Genomic DNA, 25,957 nt, shown 5'->3' on the forward strand with positions numbered 1-25,957 from the left:
AGAATGGTAAATGTCAAAGCACTTGATAATTTTCTGCTAACAGACCTTGTGAAGATGGAAGTTTCCATAATTCTTCTTTTCCTTTTTTTCCTCTTGCTCTTGTCACAAGATCTAGGAGCATGAGGAATTTGTCATTTCAGTGCTGCACTGCAACACAAAGCAAGGCAGAAGTATAGCGTGCCCTCAAATGACAGCGTGAACACAATGGCAGGTTTGGCTGCCTGCAATAGATGTTAAATTGCTACTCTCTAAACTTTTAAATTTATATGTGAAAAGCTTTCAAGGCAATCATTTAATTATTCATTGGAAGTTTATATTCACAACATTAATGTGCACCTGTTATATATAACGTACTCCACTAGGTACTATTTATAAAATTAAACTTAGCGATTCAGTTATGAAAATAAATCATGGCCCACATGGCCTGGAAGGCCTGCTAAAAGCAGGCAAGAGGCCCATGAAAATATGTTTCCTTTGAATTCCACAGAAATCCCAGGGGAGAAAGACCAAGGGTATTTGTTTTAAGCTGCTGTGTGTATCCTCTTAAACTGTTACTATGAGGAACAGAGGTTGTGGCCATAATGAAAATGAGGAGATCCTGAGTATATGTGTCTATGACCTGGTTGAAGTCTGGTAGTCCAAGTGGTGTTTTCACTGGCCTGTAAAAACGCCAGGGATTTGCAAAACTATTCAAAAAAGTAAAGAAATAGATGTCTGAAAATATTGAATTAGTGCATATATTTGGGTTCATTTTCCCCCTCTTTTGTGTACCTTATGCCTCCAATTTCCAGCCATGCTGTTACTATTATAAATTCTCAACAATATTAAATAAAGGAGTAAAAAAACTCTGTTGTATCCCATGTTTAAAATACCTCAAGAATTTCTACTCACGTCTGTTTTCTTTCTCCTCATACCACATTTACTTAAGTCTTACCAATACTTTGCTTCAGGAAACGTAGTAATGTACTACAGCCATAGAAAGGCCTTCTAGCCAGTCTGTTCTGTCAGGTCTTACCAATTCTTCTCTCTCAGTAAGCAAGTGGCGGCGACCACATGGGCACGAGAGAAGATCTCCTGACTCCTCAGGGCATATCTCTACACCACAGACCCTGATGCCAACTGGCCCCCTCCAACCATGGTCAAATGGGAAAGCAAATCTAGTCAGGGTTTAGAAGGGTGGGGAAGTCAACCTAGAAAGTCTAATGTGTTTGGAGGAAGTCTTCAAAAACATCTTTAAAATTTCATAGTAGGGATTATTTTTTCTGGCAATATTGCAACATAAACAGATATTCCTGGCTGGCTACTCCATGGGGCAGCACCAAGTTGGCATTTACACTTCACAGAAGAGGTATCTGAGGCAAGATGGTCCCAGTTACTTGTTATGAATCATACAGACTGACTGTAGCACACTCTGGGTTTATGTGTGGAATTCATTTTTTTCTTTTACTTTTTTTGTATTACATAAGTAATGCATGTTTCTTGTAGAAAAATCAGGCAATGAAAATGAAGAAAAGGAAAAAAACACATCGTCCAAGCGCCCAGCAATGACCGTATTAATATTTCCTTCTAATTTTCTGTATATGTGTATATACGTCTGTGTACATACCTACATAGTTTTTTCGGAATGAACCTGTACTGACTCATAACCTTTTTTTCACTCAACATAATACTGGGAATGTCTTTTTGTGTAAGGTAGTGGATCTCCCGTGAAGTCCTTCCAAAGGCCTATCCAGGCCTAGCATTCTTTTAGTCATGGAATAAACCACACTCAGTTTCAAATTCTAGTCCTGTCACTTACTGTGTCCTTGAGCAAGTTCCTTCGCTTATCTGAGCTTCCCTTTCCTCACCTGTAGTCATTCCAGTTTCATAGGGTTGCAGTGAGGAGAAATGAAGTGTTTACAGCAACGAAGGGCAGCACCCAGCCCTGTAGTAGTGCTCAGTAAATGTTTGCAAATTAATGAATTCATGCCCTCAGGAGCTTACTTAGATGTTACTTGACTTTTGATGGGTTCTACTTGCTCACTGTACTCATCATTATCTGAAATTATACTGTTTATTTTCGAATTTACTACTTATTGTCTCTCTTCATGAGCACAAAACATTCTCAGCAACAGAGTGGTGGCCAGTGCCTAGAAAAATGCCTGGCACACAAAATGTTGAAAATTTATGGTGCTGACTTACTTGCGTCTTTCCAATGACCCAGCCTCGCCATTGTCACCTGGAAGCTGTGCAGCACAGAATCACGCCCTTTCCCTGTATCTCATTATTCGCTGACCCGTGCTTGGTTCTAGCCATCCTCCGTTACCTGAAGAATGATGGGAAGATTCATTTGGTGGTTTTCAACAACCTGCAGCTGGCCGACGGCAGGCGGCACAGGGTCCTCCTGAGACTGACCAATCTGCACCGGGGAGCTGGCTCTGTAGAGCTCTACGTGGACTGCTCGCAAGTGGATTCCATTCACAGTCTCCCCAGAGCCTTTTCTGGCCTCGCCCAGAGTCCTGAGGCTGTTGAATTGAGGACTTTCCAGAGGAAGGCACAGGTAAGAACCCACAAACCTTTCTCCAAAGTGGAAAGATGAGTTTCTGAAGCTTCTGCTGAATGCAGAAGAGTGGGCTGAGGTCAAGAGTGGGTCTAATTTTGGCTGCATGTTAGAAACACCTGTGGAACTTAAAAACCGACTGCTAGAGGGCCCACCCTCCAGACAAGTTAAATCAGAATCTATAGCGGTGGTGCCTCGGCATCAGTATTTTTTAAAATACTGATTCTAACGTGAAGTCAAAATTGAGAGCTGCTCTTTTAGATGATAAGTGGAGACTTTGGGGATATAATTGTAAAGCAAGAAAGGAATAGCAAAAAGAATAGCAAAAATTTTAAAACTATCTTAGGGCAATAGGATGATCTACTTGTAATCTTTCTATAATGTTATTATATTTTTAATGAAAGTAAAAAAGAATGATTGGAAATTGCCAAGCACCAGGAACAACATTTTTCACAGTTCTCACTAGAGCATCCCTAACAAAAAGACCCTTATGGCCAACTTAATTCCATGAGGCCTTACAAATCACATCACTTCTGTCTTCCGTTTTATGCCCTGTTGATGGTATTATTTTTCATCATATCATTGCACCTACTGTAGAAATTGCCACATATGTTTCTCTTAGAATTTTGCGCTAGGGGGACTTCCCTGGTGGCGCAGTGGTTAAGAATCCGCCTGCCAATGCAGGAGACATGGGTTCGAGCCCTGGCCCGGGAAGATCCCATGTGCCACAACTACTGAGCCCACGTGCCACAACCACTGAAGCCCGTGCTCCTAGAGCCTGTGCTCCACAACAAGAGAAGCCACCACAATGAAAAGCCCGTGCACCCCAACGAAGAGTAGCCCCTGCTCGCCACAACTAGAGAAAAGCCCGCGTGCAGCAATGAAGACCCAATGCAGCCAAAAATAAATATAAAACATAAATAAATAAATTTATTTAAAAAAAATTTGTGCTAGGAAATACTTTGTTTCCTATAAATAACTAGTATTCTTTGTCTTTTCCAATTATTACTATAACTGCTCATCGTTCCAGAATTTCATCTGATACGGAAGTCGATCCCAAAATCAATAACTACGTTCATCCACTGGGGCCCATATTGTTGTTTTATATATTGCAATCACTATTTTCCACTTTTATTTCATTATTATATGCTTTAACTAAATTATATGTGCTTTTAGCAAGTTATTCTGAGCCCTTTGTGTAAAGAAGCAGGGTGTAAACAGTAATTTCCATTGTAACTAGGAATGCTGAGAAGTTTTAGATAATAATGTAAAAACTATGAATCAGATACTAGAATTTGTGCTTGAAACATAGGAAGCATTTTCAAGCAGAAGTTTCAAGAAAGCTAAAATCCAAGTTTAGAGAGAGGGAGAAAGAGTTGTATATATATTTAGTGTAGATTTATAGAGAGAGAAAAAAATTAATGGAGAGATATGCCAAACTTTATTTCTGAATCCCCAGAGTAGCCCAGATAGTCAGAATGGCAGTCAGAAATTGTGTCACTGACATTTCAGAAATTAGTCTCCACCACCAAATAAGTCCATTTCTAAAAACCAAGGTCATCAGAAATAGATGGAATTTTTTGGAATTTTGTCCAAAAGTTCTACCTCCTTAGACTATCAACAAGGACCACAGTGCTCTGTCTTCATAGTCACCTTCTCAGTCAGTCAGTCAGTCAATTACTCAGTCAGTAGGCACATTCTAGGCATTAGGCCAAACAGTCACGGTTCTGCCTCCATAGAGCTTATGGTCTGATTCCAACAAAATATGTAGCACGTGTTGCATACATCTTAACTTAGCTAAATGAAAAAGCAGAGTCCCTCTGAAAATCCTTAGCATGCTCATTTCTAAATAAGAATGATGACTTTATGTTGCCAGTTAACATAAACATTTTCTATCATACATATATAAAATAGTGAGTACAGTAAAAGCTACAAAATTAAGGGGTGAGGGAATTGACTATGACTAACAATGAATGATGGATATAAACCAGTAATGTGAAAATATATGAAAATATACATCACAGAATATACAGTTTAATATCACTAATTATTAAAGAAATGCAAATCAAAACCACAGTGAGGTATCGCCTCACACCGGTCAGAATGGCCATCATCAAAAGGTCTACAAATAATAAATGCTGGAGTGGGTGTGGAGAAAAGGGAACCCTCTTGTACTGTTGGTGGGAATGTAAATTGGTACAGCCACTATGGAGAACAGTATGGAGGTTCCTTAAAAAACTAAAAATAGAACTACCCTATGACCCAGCAATCCCACTACTGGGCATATACCCTGAGAAAACCATAATTCAAAAAGACACATGCACCCCAGTATTTATTGCAGCACTATTTACAATAGCCAGGTCATGGAAGCAACCTAAATGTCCATCAACAGAGGAACGGATAAAGAATATGTGGTACGTATATACAATGGAATATTACTCAGCCATAAAAAGGAACGAAATTGGGTCATTTGTAGAGACTTGGATGGACCTAGAGAGTGTCATACAGAGTGAAGTAAGTCAGAAAGAGAAAAACAAATATCGTATATTAACATATACATGTGGAATCTAGAAAAATGGTACAGATGAACCTGTTTGCAAGGCAGAAATAGACAGATGTAGAGAACAAACGTATGGACACCAAGAGGGGAAAGGTGGGGTGGGATGAATTGGGAGATTGGGATTGACATACATACACTAATATGTATAAAATAGATAACTAATGAGAACCTGCTGTATAGTACAGGGAACTCTACTCAGTGCTCTGTGGTGACCTAAATGGGAAGGAAATCCAAAAAGGAGGGTGTATATGTATACGTACAGCTGATTCACTTCGCTGTACAGCAGAAACTAACGTAACATTGTAAAGCAACTATACCCCAATAAAAAAGAAAGAAAAAGAATATACGGTTTATTCATCCTCATAGTCCAAGGAAACCAGAGACTTCGCTAAAACCTGGATCCAAGACACCCTAAAAACAATAGTGTTTAAAATTGGGGTCAATGTCTTATTCATTACAGTCTAAACTCCATAAACAGACAACTCTTAAGAGGCTCCTGCCACAAAAGAGCTTGTTTACCATGAAGGAAAACTGCCTTTTCTCTTCTCCGAGTCACCTTCATGAACTCTCAGACCACGCTGGACGCCAGCACTCTCCTAAGCTACTGGTTTCTTCCATATTTGCTTCAGTCAAAAGGATAGGGCTGGCAGGCTTCAGGAAAAAATGCAAAACCACAAAATTATGTAAAGTGTCAGAGTCCAAGTATTCAGGCCTACTCTGTTATGAAAATTGTGTGCGTCTGCAAGCTCATTGGCTTTTGAATGACATCAACAATGTGTGGTATGAATCCGATTTCTTCCAGGACTCCTTGGAAGAGCTGAAGTTGGTGGTGAGAGGCTCGCTGTTCCAGGTGGCCAGCCTGCAAGACTGCTTCCTGCAGCAGAGCGAGCCGCTGGCCGCCACAAGCACAGGTGTGGGCTCTTGGGCAGTTTGCACGCCTCCATCAACACAAATCCCCAGGCCCCCGGCTGGACTGGGTCCCATCCCAGAAAGGTGGGCTGTCGGCAGAGCAGCCCTACAGGATCATGTACCTACAGAGATGAGGCTCTTGTGCCAAAGTCCAGGGCAAGGAATATTTTCATTGCACTTTTATTAGTATAATTCATAGGAATTTGGAGTAACCAGCCCAGTGGCATCATTATCATTATGTTTTAGATGAATTAAATGAATTTTACCCCAAATTAAATTCCTGTATCTTAGGTTCTTTGTCTTGATGATCTCTGGGAAATCATTTGTTTTTGAGTCACTGTAGAAATAGCTGTCACTGACTGAATGCTCCTTACCTTCTGCTATTCCTACAGGAGACTTCAATCGGCAGTTCTTGGGGCAGATGTCACAACTAAACCAGCTACTGGGAGAGGTGAAGGATCTTCTGAGACAGCAGGTAACAAGCAGGACATACCATCAGAGAAGGCCCAGTCTTATCAGAGAAGCTCTTTGTTGGAGTTAATGGAGCTGCAGGCCTGCAGAGGCAGGGAGGGGACCTGGAGCCTGACCCCAAGTGGCCCCGTGCAGCCCGCTGCCCTGGGGCTCTGAAAATGGGGGACCAGCCTGTGATAAACACACCAGGGCTCCATGCAGAGTGGGAACTACCAAGAGCTCCTTTAACACTCCTTTAAGTACTGCTTAATAGTTTGCTACTCATGGATTCTTTCACTCCTGGATTATACATCAGGAACTCCTTTTCCACCTTTTTTTTTTCCCTTCCCATTTCTAAAGGTCAAGGAAACATCGTTTTTGCGAAACACCATAGCTGAATGCCAGGCTTGCGGTAAGTGCTTGTCTAGTAACTGGTGCATTCTGAGTTGGACCAGCAAATGCCGACTGATGACGGGCCTGGGTGGGTGAGGCTCCACTGGCGCTGGTTTTTGGAGGTTTGGCACAGAGGCGGAGGGAAGGGAAAAGAAGTTCACTGGGAAACTAAACTTGATTCTGTATCAGCTCTGTTTTCTTGGTGGTTTATAAGCCTGTGGATGATGGTTTTCCTCTAGGTCCTCTCAGCTTTCAGTCTCCAACCCCCGACACTGTGGTGCCCCCCGTGCTCCCAGCATCCCCGATACCCCCAGTGCGCCGGTGCAATTCCAACCCGTGTTTCCGTGGTGTCCGATGTACCAACACCAGAGATGGCTTTCATTGTGGGCCCTGCCCCGAGGGCTACACAGGAAATGGGATCACCTGTTCTGACGTTGATGAGGTAAAAGTTCAACTAGATAGCATGGGGCTCCCTCAGTATCTTGTACACCCAACAGCTTATGGAAAAAGAAGCCATGTTGATGACTAAGGGATGACTTGGGTTGTCCTCCAGGCTACATAAAAACTACTCCCTCAGGAATCCTTAGAGATCTGTGATGATGGGAAGGAGGAGGCATGATACATAGCTGTGGCTGTGATCATTACATCTCCCCTCCGTGGTTCCCACTCTTCCGGTTTGTGTTGCTGCAATGCTGAGATTTCAGCCTTCAACTCTAACATTGATTCTTTCTCTTAAGCAGTCTCTGTGACAATTGTGATTTTTCCACACATTTGCAAACGTGGTAGGGGAAAGATCTGGGTAAGGGTATATTTCAGGGGTTGCAACTGATTGCTTAAGCCTTCCTAAAACAGAGGAGCAGACAGGAATCTCAAACCAATAAGACCTTTTGAAGAGGCCCCATAATCTGTGAGTAACCAAAAGTGCCCAGAGACGGAGCCAGAAAGACATACAGCAAATACAGGCTGTTTGGCCAGCTGGCAAAACCTCTGAAGGACCATGGTTAGCCAGTCACTGGTCCAGTCCCAAAACAGTGTTCACAGTGGGTAGCAAGGCTGCCCCCAGAATGTGCCTTTGCCCCCCCCCGCCATCAGGCCAGAGGAAGGCTGGAAGGAGCTTTCACACACATGGATCCTGCAGGCTTGTGGTAGCTGATTACCTCCCCAGGTAGTAAGCAATTAAGATGGTCTCTAGTCATCCCTCCACTGGAAGAACATCTGCACATGTTTCACAGAACTGCATCTGGTTTTTCTCTGTGAGCTGGAATTTTCCTCCTTTTGAAAGGGCAGGAAGTGGTCATGTTTTTTACATTAGTTGGACTGGTTAAAAACAAAACAAAACAAAACAAAATCAGAATGAACCTCCTAGACTGTGAGAGCCTAGGAACAGTCATGGACTTGGTAGGGCACAAAGGCAGGCACAGACCCTGATGAATCACATCTTACTCAAGAAACAATTGCCCTGGCTTTGTCTTCTCAAGGTCTTTTTGTTTGAGTAGTTGGTTCCTTTGGACTCAACTAATAGCCAGCTGACAAGTGGTCCAGGAGCACTGTCCTCTCACAGAGGTTTTAAACCTCCAAGTTACAATATCAGGGAATTTGCACTGGGAGGTAGACTGGTTAACATAAAGGACTCTTTCCACTCAGCTGTGCGTGATTCTATAATATAGCAAAAGCCCACTACAAGGAAACCTCCAGGCCGTGTGGGTCAGGGATTCTGTGAGTACTATGAAATTGGAAGCCTTTATTGCCTTTGATCATGTCGAGCACCAAAAAATGGATAGTTAAATGAATCCCCAAATCTGTGCAAATAGATGAATGGAAGTTTGAGAGTGTTTTCTCCAAGTGGCTAAAGAGTGAATTTTTCTTTCTCTCTAGTGCAAATACCATCCCTGCTACCCAGGCGTGCGCTGTGTGAACTTGGTTCCTGGCTTCAGATGTGACGCCTGCCCGGTGGGCTTCACAGGGCCCATGGTGCAGGGTGTTGGGATCAATTTTGCCAAGACAAACAAGCAGGTGGGCTGAAGTTGTGGCCTGTTAATCTCTAATTACCAACAGAAAACCTTTGGTTGGTTCCCACCTCTTTCCATATAACCCTTTACCTCCCTGAGCGGCCAAGGGTGTGCGGAATGTCCTCATGCACTGCGGGTACATTGGAAAGTTTTCCAACTCATTTCATCAAGGCTAGTGAGGAGGAAGCTAGTCAACTGGGATAATCGAGTAGCACTAGGAAAGCAGTGAAGGGGGTAATCCTGGATATGTGGCATGATTCAGCCTTATTTTGTTGGTAGTCTTTTGAACATTTTGTCCCACCAAATAACTTAAGAACTGGGGAAACAAATAAAAGCTTTGAAAAATTAGGTCACTTTCATAGAGTCATTGTTGCTGATCAGAAGCTGTTTTAGAGATGAGAGGATTTCAAGAGTAGAAATAATACCCTGAGGAAACCTGCCTTTCTTCTTATATAAGCCGTAAATTGCTGTAAAGCACTCAAGCACTTTGTGACAGTCTCCGTTTATTTCCAAATGTTCTACTATATCCTGGCCATTATTTAACTGACTGACCGTGAAATTCTTTTTGATGTTTTCAGCCCTTAAAAATGGTTGGTCTATAAATATATTTTACTACTTTAGGGAAATTATTAGCTTTAAAGAAGGGCAGAGGTTCATTATTTCCTAGCAACCTATCAAAGGATTCTAGAGGGCATCATTTTTTAGACTAGAAAAAGGAGCCAAGCTCGACACACAGGAATGACAAGAAGCCATTGGAGTAATGACCTAAGTTTTTCTTCCTCTTTTCTAAAGACAGAATCGCCAAGACTAAGCTAAGGAAAATAGACAAGAGGGAACAGAAGGTGCTTTATGTAAGCTAGGAAGGAGCCCTTCCAGTGGATTTCCAGAATATGGTAGAATGAACTCGTCAAAAGGAGCCAACTTGCTAAAATTAAACAACAAATTTTAATGCATGACCAATATCGAAAGAAATAAAAGGAAATGTGCAGGTTCGAGAAACAAAGAGGGAACTCAAAGTCAGAGCTGTGGGTGGAAACTGATGTCACAGCAGCTCATGGGAGGTGGGAGATTGTTTTAGGTCCTCCAAGTGGGAAACGGGGGTTCAAGCACTATGTGGGTATAGCAGATGTAGTCTTGAACCTTTAGAAAGACCTAATACCCCTGAAGAAAGCCAGAAGCCTTAGAGAGCTACCCTACTCATTACAAGGAGATGAGAAAACTTTCTTAGCCCCCCAAAATCAACAGGAAGCTTGATGTCAGCTTTGGGACATGGTTGACAGAAATGACAGTTGCCCACAACAAATCAAAACTCCAAGCTTGTAAGACATATAGTCATGAGCTCCGAACCTATGTTACACACAGGATGCAGAAACAGAAGCCCCAAAATTGACATAAAAACCAGCCCTAGAGCAGTAAAATCCCCAGGACCCTGGCTAATATCACTTTGTGAAGAGACTCCAAAACTCAGGGCAAGTGGGACACCCTCAAGCAAAAGCAGGGCCACTAAGGATATACTCTGATCACCAGCCTACCTGAAATTCCATGTCCTTGCTTCACACAAAGATGTCAAAACAAAGCAAAATGTATTTGTCTTTCTACTTAAACAGTGTCCCTTTAAACTTCTCTGCACTAGGTCTGCACTGACATTGATGAGTGTCGAAATGGAGCGTGTGTTCTCAATTCTATCTGTGTTAACACTTTGGTGAGTATTTTTCATGGCTCTTGTTATCGAAGACCAGTTACTAAAACAAGTATGTGTATGTAAATCATAACCCTAAAACACATGGAGAACATATGGGCATAATATATTTGATTTGCAAGTGAGGATAAAAGTTTGTGCTGAAAAACAGTTTTTAATGTAAGAGTAATTTATAAGTAATTTTCTATATAAGAATGATTTTATATGGGAATTCCCTGGTGGTCCAGTGGTTAGGACACTGCGCTGTCACTGACGAGGGCTCGGGTTCAATCCCTGGTCGGGGAACTAAGATCCCGCAAGCTGTGTGGCGTGGCCAAAATAATAATAATAATAATAATTTTATAAATGCCAAATTTGTTCTTTATCTTCTCTCAAAGTTGCAGTGTTGGGTTTTGTTTTATATATATATATATATATATATACACACATATATATACAGCAGGTCCTTATTAGTCATCAATTTTATACACATCAGTGTATACATGTCAATCCCAATCTCCCAATTCATCCCACCACCACCCCCACCCTCCCCCACCGCTTTCCGCACTTGGTGTCCATAGGTTTTTTTCTCTACATCTGTGTCTCTATTTCTGCCCTGCAAACCGGTTCATCTGTACCATTTTTCTAGGTTCCACATATATGCGTTAATATGCGATATTTGTTTTTCTCTTTCTGACTTACTTCAGTCTGTATGACAGTCTCTAGATCCATCCACGTCTCAACAAATGAGCCAATTTCGTTCCTTTTTATGGCTGAGTAATATTCCATTGTATATATGTGCCACATCTTCTTTATCTATTCGTCTGTCGATGGGTATTTAGGTTGCTTCCATGACCTGGCTATTGTAAATAGTGCTGCAATGAACATTGGGGTACATGTGTCGTTTTGAATTATGCTTTTCTCTGGGTATATGCCCAGGAGTGGGATTGCTGGATCATATGGTACTTCTATTTTTAGTTTTTTAAGGAACCTCCATACTGTTCTCCATAGTGGCTGTATGAATTTACATTCCCACCAATAGTGCAATAGGGTTCCCTTTTCTCCACACCCTCTCCAGCATTTGTTGTTTGTAGATTTTCTGATGATGCCCATTCTAACTGCTGTGAGGTGATACCTCATTGTAGTTTTGATTTGCATTTCTCTAATAATTAGTGATGTTGAGCAGCTTTTCATGTGCTTCTTGGCCATCTGTATGTCTTCTTTGGAGAAATGTCTATTTAGGTCTTTTGCCCATTTTTGAATTAGGTTGTTTGTGTTATTTAATATTGAGCTGCATGAGCTGTTTATATATTTTGGAGATTAATCCTTTGTCCGTTGATTCGTTTGCAAATATTTTCTCCCATTCTGAGGGTTGTCTTTTCGTCTTGTTTATGGTTTCCTTTGCTGTGCAAAAGCTTTGAAGTTTCATTAGGTCCCATTTGTTTATTTTTGTTTTTATTTCCATTACTCTAGGAGGTGGATCAAAAAAGATCTTGCTGTGATTTATGTCAAAGAGTGTTCTTCCTATGTTTTCCTCTAAGAGTTTTATAGTGTCCAGTCTTACATTTAGGTCTCGAATCCATTTTGAGTTTATTTTTGTATATGGTGTTAGGGAGTGTTCTAATTTCATTCTTTTACATGTAGCTGTCCAGTTTTCCCAGCACCACTTATTGAAGAGACTGTCTTTTCTCCATTGTATATCCTTGCCTCCTTTGTCATAGATTAGTTGACCATAGGTGTGTGGGTTTATCTCTGGGCTTTCTATCTTGTTCCATTGATCTATGTTTCTGTTTTTGTGCCAGTACCATATTGTCTTGATTACTGTAGCTTTATACTATAGTCTGAAGTCAGGGAGTCTGATTCCTCCAGCTCCGTTTTTTTCCCTCAAGACTGCTTTGGCTATTCGGGGTCTTTTGTGTCTCCATACAAATTTTAAGTTTTTGTTCTAGTTCTGTAAAAAATGCCATTGGTAATTTGATAGGGATTGTATTGAATCTGTAGATTGCTTTGGGTAGTATAGTCATTTTCACAATATTGATTCTTCCAATCCAAGAACATGGTATATCTCTCCATCTGTTGGTATCATCTTTAATTTCTTTCTTTAGTGTCTTATAGTTTTCTGCATACAGGTATTTTATCTCCCTAGGTAAGTTTATTCCTAGGTATTTTATTCTTTTTGTTGCAATGGTAAATGGGAGTGTTTCCATAATTTCTTTTTCAGATTTTTCATCATTAGTGTATAGGAATGCAAGAGATTTCTGTGCATTAATTTTGTATCCTGCAACTTTACCAGATTCATTGATTAGCTCTAGTAGTTTTCTGGTAGCATCTTTAGGATTCTCTAGGTATAATATCATGTCATCTGCAAACAGTGACAGTTTTACTTCTTCTTTTGTAATTTATATTCCTTTTATTTCTTTTTCTTCTCTGATTGCTGTGGCTAGGACTTCCAAAACTATGTTGAATAATAGTGGCGAGAGTGGACATCCTTGTCTTGTTCCTGATCTTAGAGGAAATGCTTTCAGTTTTTCACCATTGAGAATGATGTTTGCTGTGGGTTTCTCATATATGGCCTTTATTATGTTGAGGTAGGTTCCCTCTATGCCCACTTTCTGGAGAGTTTTTGTCATAAATGGGTGTTGAATTTTGTCAAAAGCTTTTTCTGCATCTAGTGAGATGATCATATCGTTTTTATTCTTCAATTTGTTAATATGGTGTATCACATTGATTGATTTGCGTATATTGGAGAAGCCTTGCATCCCTGGGATAAATCCCACTTGGTCATGGTGTATGATCCTTTCAAAGTGTTGTTGGATTCTGTTTGCTAGTATTTTGTTGAGGATTTTTGCATCTATATTCATCAGTGATATTGGTCTGTAATTTTCTTTTTTTATAGTATTGTTGTCTGGTTTTGGTATCAGGGTGATGGTGGCCTCAGAATGAGTTTGGGAGTGTTCCTTCCTCTACAATTTTTTGGAAGAGTTTGAGAAGGATGGGTGTTAGCTTTTCTCAAAATGTTTGATGAAATTCACCTGTAAAGCCATCTGGTCCTGGACTTTTGTTTGTTGGAAGATTTTAATCACAGTTTCAATTTCATTGCTTGTGATTGGTCTGATCATATTTTCTGTTTCTTCCTGGTTCAGTCTTGGAAGGTTATACCTTTCTAAGAATTTGTCCATTTCTTCCAGGTTGTCCATTTTATTGGCGTACAGTTGCTTGTAGTAGTCTCTTAGGATGCTTTGTGTTTCTACGGTGTCTGTTGTAACTTCTCCTTTTTCATTTCTGATTTTATTGATTTGAGTCCTCTCCCTCTTTTTCGTGATGAGTCTGGCTAACGGTTTATCAATTTTGTTTATCTTCTCAAAGAACCAGCTTTTAGTTTTATTGATCTTTGCTATTGTTTTCTTTGTTTCTATTTCATTTATTTCTGCTCTGATCTTTATGATTTCTATCCTTCTGCTAACTTTGGGTTTTGTTTGTTCTTCTTTCTCTAGTTCCTTTAGTTGTAAGGTTAGATTGTTTATTTGAGATCTTTCTTGTTTCTTGAGGTAGGCTTGTATAGCTATCAACTTCCCTCTTAGAACTGCTTTTGCTGCATCCCATAGGTTTTGGGTCATCGTGTTTTCATTGTCATTTGTCTGTAGGTATTTTTTGATTTCCTCTTTGATTTCTTCAGTGATCTCTTGGATATTTAGTAACGTATTGTTTAGCCTCCATGTGTTTGTGTTTTTTACGTTTTTTTCCCTGTAATTGATTTCTAATCTCATAGCGTTGTGGTCAGAAAAGATGCTTGATATGATTTCAATTTTTTTAAATTTACTGAGGCTTGATTTGTGACCCAAAATGCGATCTATCCTGGAAAATGTTCCATGCACACTTGAGAAGAAAGTGTAATCTGCTGTTTTTGGATGGAATGTCCTATAAATATCAATTAAATCTAGCTGGTCTATTGTGTCATTTAAAGCTTCTGTTTCCTTATTTATTTTCATTTTGGATAATCTGTCCATTGGTGTAAGGGAAGTGTTAAAGTCCCCCACTATTATTGTGTTACTGTCGATTTCCTCTTTTATAGCTGTTAGCAGTTGCCTTATGTATTGAGCTGCTCCTATGTTGGGTGCATATATATTTATAATTGTTATATCTTCTTCTTCGATTGATCCCCTGATCATTATGTAGTGTCCTTCCTTGTCTCTTGTAACATTCTTTATTTTAAAGTCTATTTTATCTGGTATGAGTATTGCTACTCCAGCTTTCTTTTGATTTCCATTTGCATAGAATATCTTTTTCCATCCCCTCACTTTCAGTCTGAATGTGTCCCTAGGTCTGAAGTGGGTCTCTTGTAGACAGCATATATATGGGTCTTGTTTTTGTATCCATTCAGCAAGCCTGTGTCTTTTGGTTGGAGCATTTAATCCATTCACATTTAGGGTAATTATCGATATATATGTTCCTATTACCATTTTCTTAATTGTTTTGGGTTTGTTTTTGTAGGTCCTTTTCTTCTCTTGTGTTTCCCACTTAGAGAAGTTCCTTTAGCATTGGTTGTAAAGCTGGTTTGGTGGTGCTGAATTCTCTTAGCTTTTGCTTGTCTGTAAAGCTTTTGATTTCCCCATTGAATCTGAATAAGATCCTTGCCAGGTAGAATAATCTTGGTTGTAGGTTCTTCCCTTTCATCACTTTAAGTATATCATGCCACTCCCTTCTGGCTTGTAGAGTTTCTGCTGAGAAATCAGCTGTTAACCTTATGGGAGTTCCCTTGTGTGTTATTTGTCATTTGTCTCTTGCTGCTTTTAATAATTTTTCTTTGTCTTTAATTTTTTTTTTAATCAGTCATCAATTTTATACACATCACTTTACACATGTCAATCCCAATCGCCCAATTCAGCACACCACCATCCCCACCCCACTGCAGTTTTCCCCCCTTGGTGTCCATATGCTTGTTCTCTATATCTGTGTCTCAAATTCTGCCCTGCAACCCGGTTCATCTGTACCATTTTTCTAGGTTCCACATACATGCGTTAATATACGATATTTGTTTTTCTCTTTCTGACTTACTTCACTCTGTATGACAGTCTCTAGATCCATCCACGTCTCAACAAATGACTCAATTTCGTTCCTTTTTATGGCTGAGTAATATTCCATTGTATATATGTACCACAACTTCTTTATCCATTCGTCTGTCGATGGGTATTTAGGTTGCTTCCATGACCTGGCTATTGTAAATAGTGCTGCAATGAACATTCGGGTGCATGTGTCTTTTTGAATTATGATTTTCTCTGGGTATATGCTCAGTAGTGGGATTGCTGGATCATATGGTACTTCTATTTTTAGTTTTTTAAGGAACCTCCATATTGTTCTCCATAGTGGCTGTATCAATTTATATTCCCACCAACAGTGCAAGAGGGTTCCCTTTTCTCCACACCCTCTCCAGCATTTGTTGTTTTTAGATTTTCTGATGATGCCCATTCTAACTGCTGTGAGGTGATACCTCATTGAAGTTTTGATTTGCATTTCTCTAATAATTAGTGATGTTGAGCATCTTTTCATGTGCTTTGTGGCCGTCTGTATGTCTTTTTTGGAGAAATGTCTATTTAGGTCTTCTGCCCATTTTTGGATTGGGGTGTTTGTTTCTTTAATATTGAGCTGAATGAGCTGTTTATATATTTTGGAGATTAATCCTTTGTCCGTTGATTCGTTTGCAAATATTTTCTCCCATTCTGAGGGTTGTCTTTTCGTCTTGTTTATGGTTTCCTTTGCTGTGCAAAAGCTTTGAAGTTTCATTAGGTCCCATTTGTTTATTTTTGTTTTTATTTCCATTACTCTAGGAGGTGGATCAAAAAAGATCTTGCTGTGATTTATGTCAAAGAGTGTTCTTCCTATGTTTTCCTCTAAGAGTTTTATAGTGTCCAGTCTTACATTTAGGTCTCGAATCCATTTTGAGTTTATTTTTGTGTATGGTGTTAGGGAGTATTCTAATTTCATTCTTTTACATGTAGCTGTCCAGTTTTCCCAGCACCACTTATTGAAGAGACTGTCTTTTCTCCATTGTATATCTTTGCCTCCTTTGTCATAGATTAGTTGACCATAGGTGCGTGTGTTTATCTCTGGGCTTTCTATCTTGTTCCATTGATCTATGTTTCTGTTTTTGTGCCAGTACCATATTGTCTTGATTACTGTAGCTTTGTAGTATAGTCTGAAGTCAGGGAGTCTGATTCCTCCAGCTCCGTTTTTTTCCCTCAAGACTGCTTTGGCTATTCGGGGTCTTTTGTGTCTCCATACAAATTTTAAGATGATTTGTTCTAGTTCCGTAAAAACTGCCATTGGTAATTTGATAGGGATTGCATTGAATCTGTAGATTGCTTTGGGTAGTATAGTCATTTTCACAATATTGATTCTTCCAATCCAAGGACATGGTATATCTCTCCATCTGTTGGTATCATCTTTAATTTCTTTCATCAGTGTCTTATAGTTTTCTGCATACAGGTCTTTTGTTTCCCTAGGTAGGTTTATTCCTAGGTATTTTATTCTTTTTGTTGCAATGGTTAATGGGAGTGTTTCCATAATTTCTCTTTCAGATTTTTCATCATTAGTGTATAGGAATGCAAGAGATTTCTGTGCATTAATTTTGTATCCTGCAACTTTACCAAATTCATTAATTAGCTCTAGCAGTTTTCTGGTGACAGTTTTAGGATTCTCTATGTATAGTATCATGTCATCTGCAAACAGTGACAGTTTTACTTCTTCTTTTCCAATTTGTATTCCTTTTATTTCTTTTTCTTCTCTGATTGCCGTGGCTAGGACTTCCAGAACTATGTTGAATAATAGTGGTGAGAGTGGACATCCTTGTGTCGTTCCTGATCTTAGAGAAAATGCTTTCAGTTTTTCACCATTGAGAATGATGTTTGCTGTGGGTTTGTCAGTTATGGCCTTTATTATGTTGAGGTAGGTTCCCTCTATGCCCACTTTCTGGAGAGTTTTTATCATAAATGGGTGTTGAATTTTGTCAAAAGCTTTTTCTGCATCTATTGAGATGATCATATGGTTTTTATTCTTCAATTTGTTAATATGGTGTATCACATTGATTGATTTGCGTACATTGAAGAATTCTTACATCCCTGGGATAAATCCCACTTGATCGTGGTGTATGATGCTTTTAATGTGTTGTTGGATTCTGTTTGCTAGTATTTCGTTGAGGATTTTTGCATCTATATTCATCAGTGGTATTGGTCTGTAATTTTCTTTTTTTGTAGTGTCTTTGTCTGGTTTTGGTATCGGGGTGATGGTGGCCTCATAGAATGAGTTTGGGAGTGTTCCTTCCTCTGCAATTTTTTGGAAAAGTTTGAGAAGGATAGGTGTTAGCTCTTCTCTAAATGTTTGATAGAATTCACCTGTGAAGCCATCTGGTCCTGGACATTTGTTTGTTGGAAGATTTTTAATCACAGTTTCAATTCATTACTTGTGATTGGTCTGTTCATATTTTCTGCTTCTTCCTGGTTCAGTCTTGGAAGGTTATACCTTTCTAAGAATTTGTCCATTTCTTCCAGGTTGTCCATTTTATTGGCATAGAGTTGCTTGTAGTAGTCTCTTAGGATGCTTTGTATTTCTGCGGTGTCTGTTGTAACTTCTCCTTTTTCATTTCTGATTTTATTGATTTGAGTCTTCTCCCTCTTTTTCTTGATGAGTCTGGCTAATGGCTTATCAATTTTGTTTATCTTCTCAAAGAACCAGCTTTTAGTTTTATTGATCTTTGCTATTGTTTTCTTTGTTTCTATTTCATTTATTTCCGCTCTGATCTTTATGATTTCTTTCCTTCTGCTAACTTTGGGTTTTGTTTGTTCTTCTTTCTCTAGTTTCTTTAGGTGTAAGGTTAGATTGTTTACTTGAGATTTTTCTTGTTTCTTTAGGTAGGCTTGTATAGCTATCAACTTCCCTCTTAGAACTGCTTTTGCTGCATCCCATAGGTTTTGGGTCATCATGTTTTCATTGTCATTTGTCTCTAGGTATTTTTTGATTTCCTCTTTGATTTCTTCAGTGATCTCTTGGGTATTTAGTAATGTATTGTTTAGCCTCCATGTGTTTGTGTTTTTTACATTTTTTTCCCTGTAATTGATTTCTAATCTCATAGCGTTGTGGTCAGAAAAGATGCTTGATATTTCAATTTTCTTAAATTTACTGAGGCTTGATTTGTGACCCAAGATGTGATCTATCCTGGAGAATGTTCCGTGCGCACTTGAGAAGAAAGTGTAAACTGCTGTTTTTGGATGGAATGTCCTATAAATATCAATTAAATCTGTCTGGTCTATTGTGTCATTTAAAGCTTCTGTTTCCTTATTTATTTTCATTTTGGATGATCTGTCCATTGGTGTAAGTGAGGTGTTAAAGTCCCCCACTATTATTGTGTTACTGTCAATTTCCTCTTTTATAGCTGGTAGCAGTTGCCTTATGTATTCAGGTGCTCCTATGTTGGGTGCATATATATTTATAATTGTTATATCTTCTTCTTGGATTGATCTCTTGATCATTATGTAGTATCCTTCCTTGTCTCTTGTAACATTCTTTATTTTAAAGTCTATTTTATCTGATATGAGTATAGCTACTCCAGCTTTCTTTTGATTTCCATTTGCATGGAATATCTTTTTCCATCCCCTCACTTTCAGTCTGTATGTGTCCCTAGGTCTAAAGTGGGTCTCTTGTAGACAGCATATAGATGGGTCTTGTTTTTGTATCCATTCAGCAAGCCTGTGTCTTTTGGTTGGAGCATGTAATCCATTCACGTTTAAGGTAATTATCGATATATATGCTCCTATGACCATTTTCTTAATTGTTTTGGGTTTGTTTTTGTAGGTCCTTTTCTTCTTTTGTGTTTCCCACTTAGAGAAGTTCCTTTAGCATTTGTTGTAGAGCTGGTTTGGTGGTGCTGAATTCTCTTAGCTTTTGCTTGTCTGTAAAGCTTTTGATTTCTCCATCAAATCTAAATGAGATCCTTGCCAGGTAGAGTAATCTTGGTTGTAGGTTCTTCCCTTTCATCACTTGAAGTATATCATGCCACTCCCTTCTGGCTTGTAGAGTTTCTGCTGACAAATCAGCTGTTAACCTTATGGGAGTTCCCTTGTATGTTATTTGTCATTTTTCCCTTGCCGCTTTCAATAATTTTTCTTTGTCTTTAATTTTGGCCACTTTGATTACTATGTGTCTCGGCGTGTTTTTCCTTGGGTTTATCCTGTATGGGACTCTCTGCGCTTCCTGGACTTGGGTGGCTATTTCCTTTCCTATGTTAGGGAAGTTTTCGACCATAATCTCTTCAAATATTTTCTCTGGTCCTTTCTGTCTCTCTTCTCTTTCTGGGACCCCTCTAATGCGAATATTGTTGCGTTTAATGTTGTCCCAGAGGTCTCTTAGGCTGTCTTCATTTCTTTTCATTCTTTTTTCTTTAGTCTGTTCCGCAGCAGTGAATTCCACCATTCTGTCTTCCAGGTCACTTATCCGTTCTTCTGCCTCAGTTATTCTGCTATTGATTCCTTCTAGTGTAGTTTTCATTTCAGTTATTGTATTGTTCATCTCTGTTTGTTTGTTCTTTAATTCTTCTAGGTCTTTGTTAAACATTTCTTGCATCTTCCCGATCTTTGCGTCCATTCTTTTCCCAAGGTCCTGGATCATCTTCACTATCATTATTCTGAATTTTTTTTCTGGAAGATTGCCTGTCTCCACTTCATTTAGTTGTTTTTCTGGGGTTTTATCTTGTTCCTTCATCTGGTACATAGCCCTCTGCCTTTTCATCTTGTCTATCTTTCTGTGAATGTGGTTTTTGTTCCACAGGCTGCAGGATTGTAGTTCTTCTTGCTTCTGCTGTCTGCCCTCTGGTGGATGAGGCTGTCTAAGAGGCTTATGCAAGTTTCCTGATCAGTGGTGGGCTTTTGAATGAATGTTTATTGAATAAAATATTATCATTCTAGTATTTTTTAAATAGGAAGAGCTTTTTAGTTTGTATTAATAATTCAGTATTCCAAAATATGCATTTTACTCGTGACAACACAATTCCCATATGGTGTTCATTATTTTCATAGAACTTCTCAAAAGTCATTTGTATTAAATTAAAATGCTTAATGCTTAGTGGGTCAAAATTTTAACTAATCAGATATGGCTTTTATTCCTGAAAGTTCCTGTTGACTCTTTCCAAGATGATAGGTGTAGCACAGTAGACTGTCAAGGAAAGAACTATTGGCTCCAGATATGACTGCTTCTCACTTACTGTATGTTCCTGGGAAAGGTTTTTAATCTCTAGGTTCCTAGTTTCCTTATATGTCAAAGAATTTTATAAATATCAAGTCACTTATTTTAATCCTCACAACAAACCTGTCAATAGGCACTATTATTATCCCCATTTTACAGTTGAAGAAACTGAGGCACAGCAAAGTTAAATAATTAGGCAAAGGCCACACATCTCATAAGATATCCAGTCTGGCTGCAGAGCCCTGTTCTTATCCACTGTGCTGCCTAGGAATATACTGGGACTTATTGCTTCTTAGCTTTTTACCAGGACAAAGCTAGTCTGCCAAAATGGATTTGGGAGACACTGACATGAAGGTAATAACTAAAGCCACTCAGGGAGAGGAAAAGTAGACAGTGGAACTGTCTACAAAATAGAACTCTAGAAAACTTCAAAAATGAAGAAGTAGGCAAAGGAAAAAGAGCAGAGAAGCAAAGAAAAGGAAAGAACTGACCAAAGGGAGTCTTCCAATGAGGCTGACAGATCACGAAAGATCATTGGAGAGAATTCCCTGGTGGTCCAGTGGTTAGGATTCTCCCAGGGCCTGGGTTCAACCCCTGGATGGGGAACTAAGATCCCACAAGCCCTGCAGTGTGGGAAAAATAAAATAATAATACTTGGAAAGCATCTTTTGGATTCAGTGATTCAGGAGTTGTGAGTGACCAAAATCATTGAATTGTATAGTTTACGTGGGTGTCTTTCATGATATGTAAAGTCTATCTCAGTAAAGCTGTCTTAAAAAAAAAAAAAAAAAAGTCAGGCTTGCCCTGGAAGTGCCATCGCAATGGAGCTGACAGCTCATTTGCCAGGTTTCTTCCACAACACCCCACCTCATCAAGAATTCTCAGTGCAAGGCCAACGACATTTCTCTGTTCCTTTGTCACTTGATTGTTAAAAAAAAAAAAAGCCAAATGAACATTAAATAAAATTTTTCTCATTTGCTTTTTAACCAAACCATGTTCTTTGTCCCCAGAGTAAATTTTCTCACTCCACCTCCCAGGACTTCATTGGAGTTTTCAGCCCTTTCCTCCTTGCCCTCCACAGTGGAGCCAGCAAGTCAAAGTGGCTCACTGGCCAGCCTTCTGCCTTCGATTGTGTTCCTTCATGTCTCCGTGGCCTGCTGTGGCTTCCAGTCTGGTAGTGTCTCCCCCAATACTCACACAGTGTTATAAGACATACACATAAGCAGAGGCAGGCATGGGGCTCACTTCGTCCTGGCATCATCGAGTACATGTGAAAATAGACACAAGCGCCGTACCTTTGCTCACAGGTCTGAGGCCCTGGCTCACCGTCTTGCTCTGCTCCTTACAGGGATCTTATCGCTGTGGGCCTTGTAAACCAGGGTACATTGGTGATCAGACGAGGGGATGCAAAATGGAAAGAAGCTGCAGGAATCCAGAACTGAACCCTTGCAGCGTGAACGCACAGTGCATTGAAGAGAGGCAGGGGGCTGTGACATGCGTGGTAAGTTGTTTGCTACTTGCTTTATCATTTTCCCCCTTCCATTTGAAACACCACCCCTCTCCGGTTTCTACTTGCTTCAGGGTAAAAGTACTCAAGAATGAAAACAATTCCATCAAAGTAAACAAAGGATGTAGTAATAACAGAGTCAGCTGAGTTTGTGGGGAGCAATCTGAGGTCCACCTAACCATCAGCCACCCTCTTTCTCTCCCTCTTGGCCGTGGGTCGGCACCATCCCCTCGGGCACCTCGGTGGTGGAGCCCCAACTCCCAACCACCCTCTATGGAAGGCCCGAGAAGTGAGCAGCCGTAGAGGAAGGAGCCTCCTTCCCTCCCTTCTGACTGCTGCCCTAGCTGCTGGTTTATATGAGCACACTGCTGCCATTCCTTACTGTCCTCACCCTGAGGACATCCAGTTTCAAAATCTGGCCTAATACTCCAGGAGGTGAGCCACAGTGGAGGGGTGGTGGGCTGCTCTTATACACCCTGGGAGAAAAACCTCCCATCTTCCGCAACACCTTCTGTTCTCTGTGTCCACCTCGGCGAGGTTCAGGAGTGGCTCAGTGGGTGCTCACTCTCCTTCCCATGCGGTTCCCCACCAGGGAGCCGGCCCGGGGAGGAGGAGGTGGGTAGAGGGCAGGGCAGTTGCAGCCTTGCAAGGGTCTCCCGCCAGGCAGGTGTGTAGTGGGCCCTTGGTGAGAAATGAGGTTCATTCCTGCCATCCATCCTGCCCCGGAGCCCTGGGGGATCCTAGGCGCTGCTAAATCAGCCGTCTTCAGCCGCTCACCTCCTCCTTCCTCCCCAGGGAGCCAGGCCCTTTAGAGTTGGGGGTTCATAGGTTCATGGCGATCACCCTGAGCGGCAGGATGGATCCTGGGAGACTTTTTCTCTCTTCTTTATACCTCAAACTCAGACTTCCTTACCTTCATGTTCTCAGAATTTTCTACAATGGGCATATCACTTTCAAATAGGAAAAATGAGAAGAATCAAAAGTAAGTTAGAGAAATAACTGTAATGACACCGGCTCTCTCCAGCAGCACAGATAATTTGTAACAAGATACTGATGAAGGAATGAGCTGGGTTCAATGGGGAGAAAAAAATCAACAGTTCCTCTAATTCCTGTTGATGGGGCATGTTTATTCCCACTGAGAGGCAAGCGTATATCTATGTTTAAATCCTCATTTTCTGTGAACAAATTAACGATTCCCCTGGGATGGTGGGAGATGAGGCTCTTAATGTGGTTTTGAATTTGTAATAAGGCACAGTGACAGATGGTAAAGGATTAATACACTTGGTGTGACTACTAAAATAATTTAATCTGCCAGAAAATGGCTCATTAAAAACATACTTGTTCCTAGAGGAAATCTTTTCTTCATTAAAATGAGTCAAGGACCATACCCCATGGCTGAGCTTTCCAGGCCTTCTGAAGGCCCTGCTGAAGCAATTGAACAGAAATAAGGGTAGTTACTGGGAGGGGTGTCTTTGGATCCTGCCTTCTACATCTCTGGTTACAGAAGCGGGGTGCACATGATTGAGAACAGACAGGCTGCAGCTTAGGAAGTCACTGGTCTTAAATCACCTTATTTTGATTAATGAGGGCAGGAAATTTAACATTTACTCATGTAAAGTTTCTTTTTCCTTGGCCCTGTTCCCCCGACTCTTACCCGCTCCTGCCTTGCTGGTTCCCTGTCATTTTCCAGGCCCCCTTGTCTCCTGTTCTTTCTGCTGTTCTGCCTGCCCCTCCTCGGGCACCCAACCTGCTCCTGAGCTGGGCTCCCAGGTACCACCTCATACCCATGACACCACTTATGGAAGGATTTCCTTTCTCTTGGGTTTATCATTCATCCTTTAGCCAGGCCAACTATATGGAATATCAGAGGGAGAACTCAAAGTGCATGTTAACCAAATACATGTGGCAGAAAACATTGAACTGGGACAGTCTTGAGTTCAAATCTCAGCTCTGAGACCTTGGGCAAGGCACTTAGCCACTCTGAGCCGAGTCGACTCTTTTGTAAAATGGGATAGTGATGACCTTGCAGCCTCACTGTAAGGACTGGAGAAAATGCCTGTAGAGTCTGGTATAGAATAACTGTTATTTTAATGCCTCTTCTGCTGACAATGAAGGCTTGCTCTCAGCAGCTGGTGGTGGCATGGAACTTGGGTAGACTTTTCCAGAGATGTAGAGAACACGCAGACCCAGCACTACACCTGTGGGAATCTTCACCTGTTTAAAGTTATGAGTGGAGGTACAGCACTTTGGAAGGTTCCTGCTGTGGTGGAAATTGATCTAGAAGACCATTAGATTCAGAGATACGACTGTGGCTCCAGAATGCTAAGGAAGGGGCCACAGCAGCCACTCCACCCTTGTGTGCATTCATTTCCACTGGGAGAAGAAATTGGATAATCATATGGAGAACATTTTGACAATAATTCAAAAGTACAAATACAAATACCCTTTGAACCAAGAGTTTCATACTAAGAAGCCAGTACATGTGCAGAATGATAAATGTCCTCGAATTCTTTGTGGCAGCATTGTTTGCAACAGAAAAAGGTTTTAACGACTTGACACCGACCAGTAGAGGACTGGTTGAATTAATTGAGGTGCATGCATTCCACTTTATGTATGATATATCTGTGCCCATTAAAAAGGAAGACACAAATCTACATGTGGTAATATGAAAAGAGCTCTAAGATATTACGTTAATTTTTTTAAAAATCAAGGTACAGAGCAGTGTTTGTATGTGTGCTACCAATTGTGCTGAAGGACAGAAAGAAAAAGAATGTATGTGTGTTTGCTGATCTCTGCCCAGCATGTCTCTGAAAGTATTCATGAGAGCAGATTGCCTTGATTCCTGAGCCAAGGTGCAGGAGCAGGAAGGAGTTTTCACTCTCCCTTTGTACTTTTTGAATTTTGAACCATTAGACTATTCAAAACACAGTTTAATAGTTTTAAAATCCTACCAACAAAGCTTTCTGGCCCTCCCTCTGGGGATGCACACACAGGAGCAGAGGCCCCTGTCAGACCCCGGCCTCCCACCAGGCTCAGCTCCTGGGCTCCTGACGGGTTTTCCCTTCACAGTGTAGGGTTGGCTGGGCTGGTGACGGCTACATCTGCGGAAAGGACTTGGACATTGACAGTTACCCTGACGAAGAATTGCTGTGCTCTGCCAGGAACTGCAAAAAGGTAAGGGGGACAAACAGGGGAAAAACACACGCACGTGCACGCACACTCAGTCTGTGGCTTTCCAAAGCCACATCTTATATGGGGCAGAGGTTCTGTGGGTTCCATTTAAAATTGTATTTTCGAAGTAGCTGCATCTCAAATGTAGCAAAACAGCCATCAACAATAAAGCCAGACAGGTAGGGACTTCCCTGGTGGCGCAGTGGTTAAGAATCCGCCTGCCAATGCAGGAGACACAGGTTCGAGCCCTGGTCCGGGAAGATCCCACATGCCGTGGAGCAACTAAGTCCCTGCGCCACAACTACTGAGCCTGCGCTCTAGAGCCCGCGAGCCACAACTGCTGAGCCCACATGCCACAACTACTGAAGCCCGTGTGCCTAGAGCCCTACTCCGCAACGAAGAGTAGCCGCCGCTCACCGCAACTAGAGAAAGCGCGCAGCGATGAAGACCCAACGCAGCCAAAAATAAATAAATTTATTTTTTAAAAAAAGCCAGACAGGTACAGGCAGAA

General features: G+C 40.7%; 1 protein-coding gene across 1 annotated transcript in view; it reads left to right on the top strand.

The window, feature by feature from the left end:
• The window catches only part of THBS4 (thrombospondin 4), a 53,809-nt gene that overhangs the window by 15,031 nt on the left and 12,821 nt on the right, over positions 1 to 25,957 (top strand). The window contains exons 3-11 of the mRNA XM_061189393.1: positions 2,292 to 2,539; positions 5,902 to 6,010; positions 6,401 to 6,483; positions 6,819 to 6,870; positions 7,091 to 7,293; positions 8,727 to 8,864; positions 10,494 to 10,562; positions 22,117 to 22,269; positions 25,345 to 25,449. Coding sequence (XP_061045376.1) covers positions 2,292 to 2,539; positions 5,902 to 6,010; positions 6,401 to 6,483; positions 6,819 to 6,870; positions 7,091 to 7,293; positions 8,727 to 8,864; positions 10,494 to 10,562; positions 22,117 to 22,269; positions 25,345 to 25,449 — 1,160 coding nt within the window. The remainder of the gene's footprint in view (positions 1 to 2,291; positions 2,540 to 5,901; positions 6,011 to 6,400; positions 6,484 to 6,818; positions 6,871 to 7,090; positions 7,294 to 8,726; positions 8,865 to 10,493; positions 10,563 to 22,116; positions 22,270 to 25,344; positions 25,450 to 25,957) is intronic.

Source organism: Eubalaena glacialis, chromosome 4 (genome assembly GCF_028564815.1).
Source record: "Eubalaena glacialis isolate mEubGla1 chromosome 4, mEubGla1.1.hap2.+ XY, whole genome shotgun sequence".
Classification (NCBI taxonomy): Eukaryota; Metazoa; Chordata; class Mammalia; order Artiodactyla; family Balaenidae; genus Eubalaena; species Eubalaena glacialis.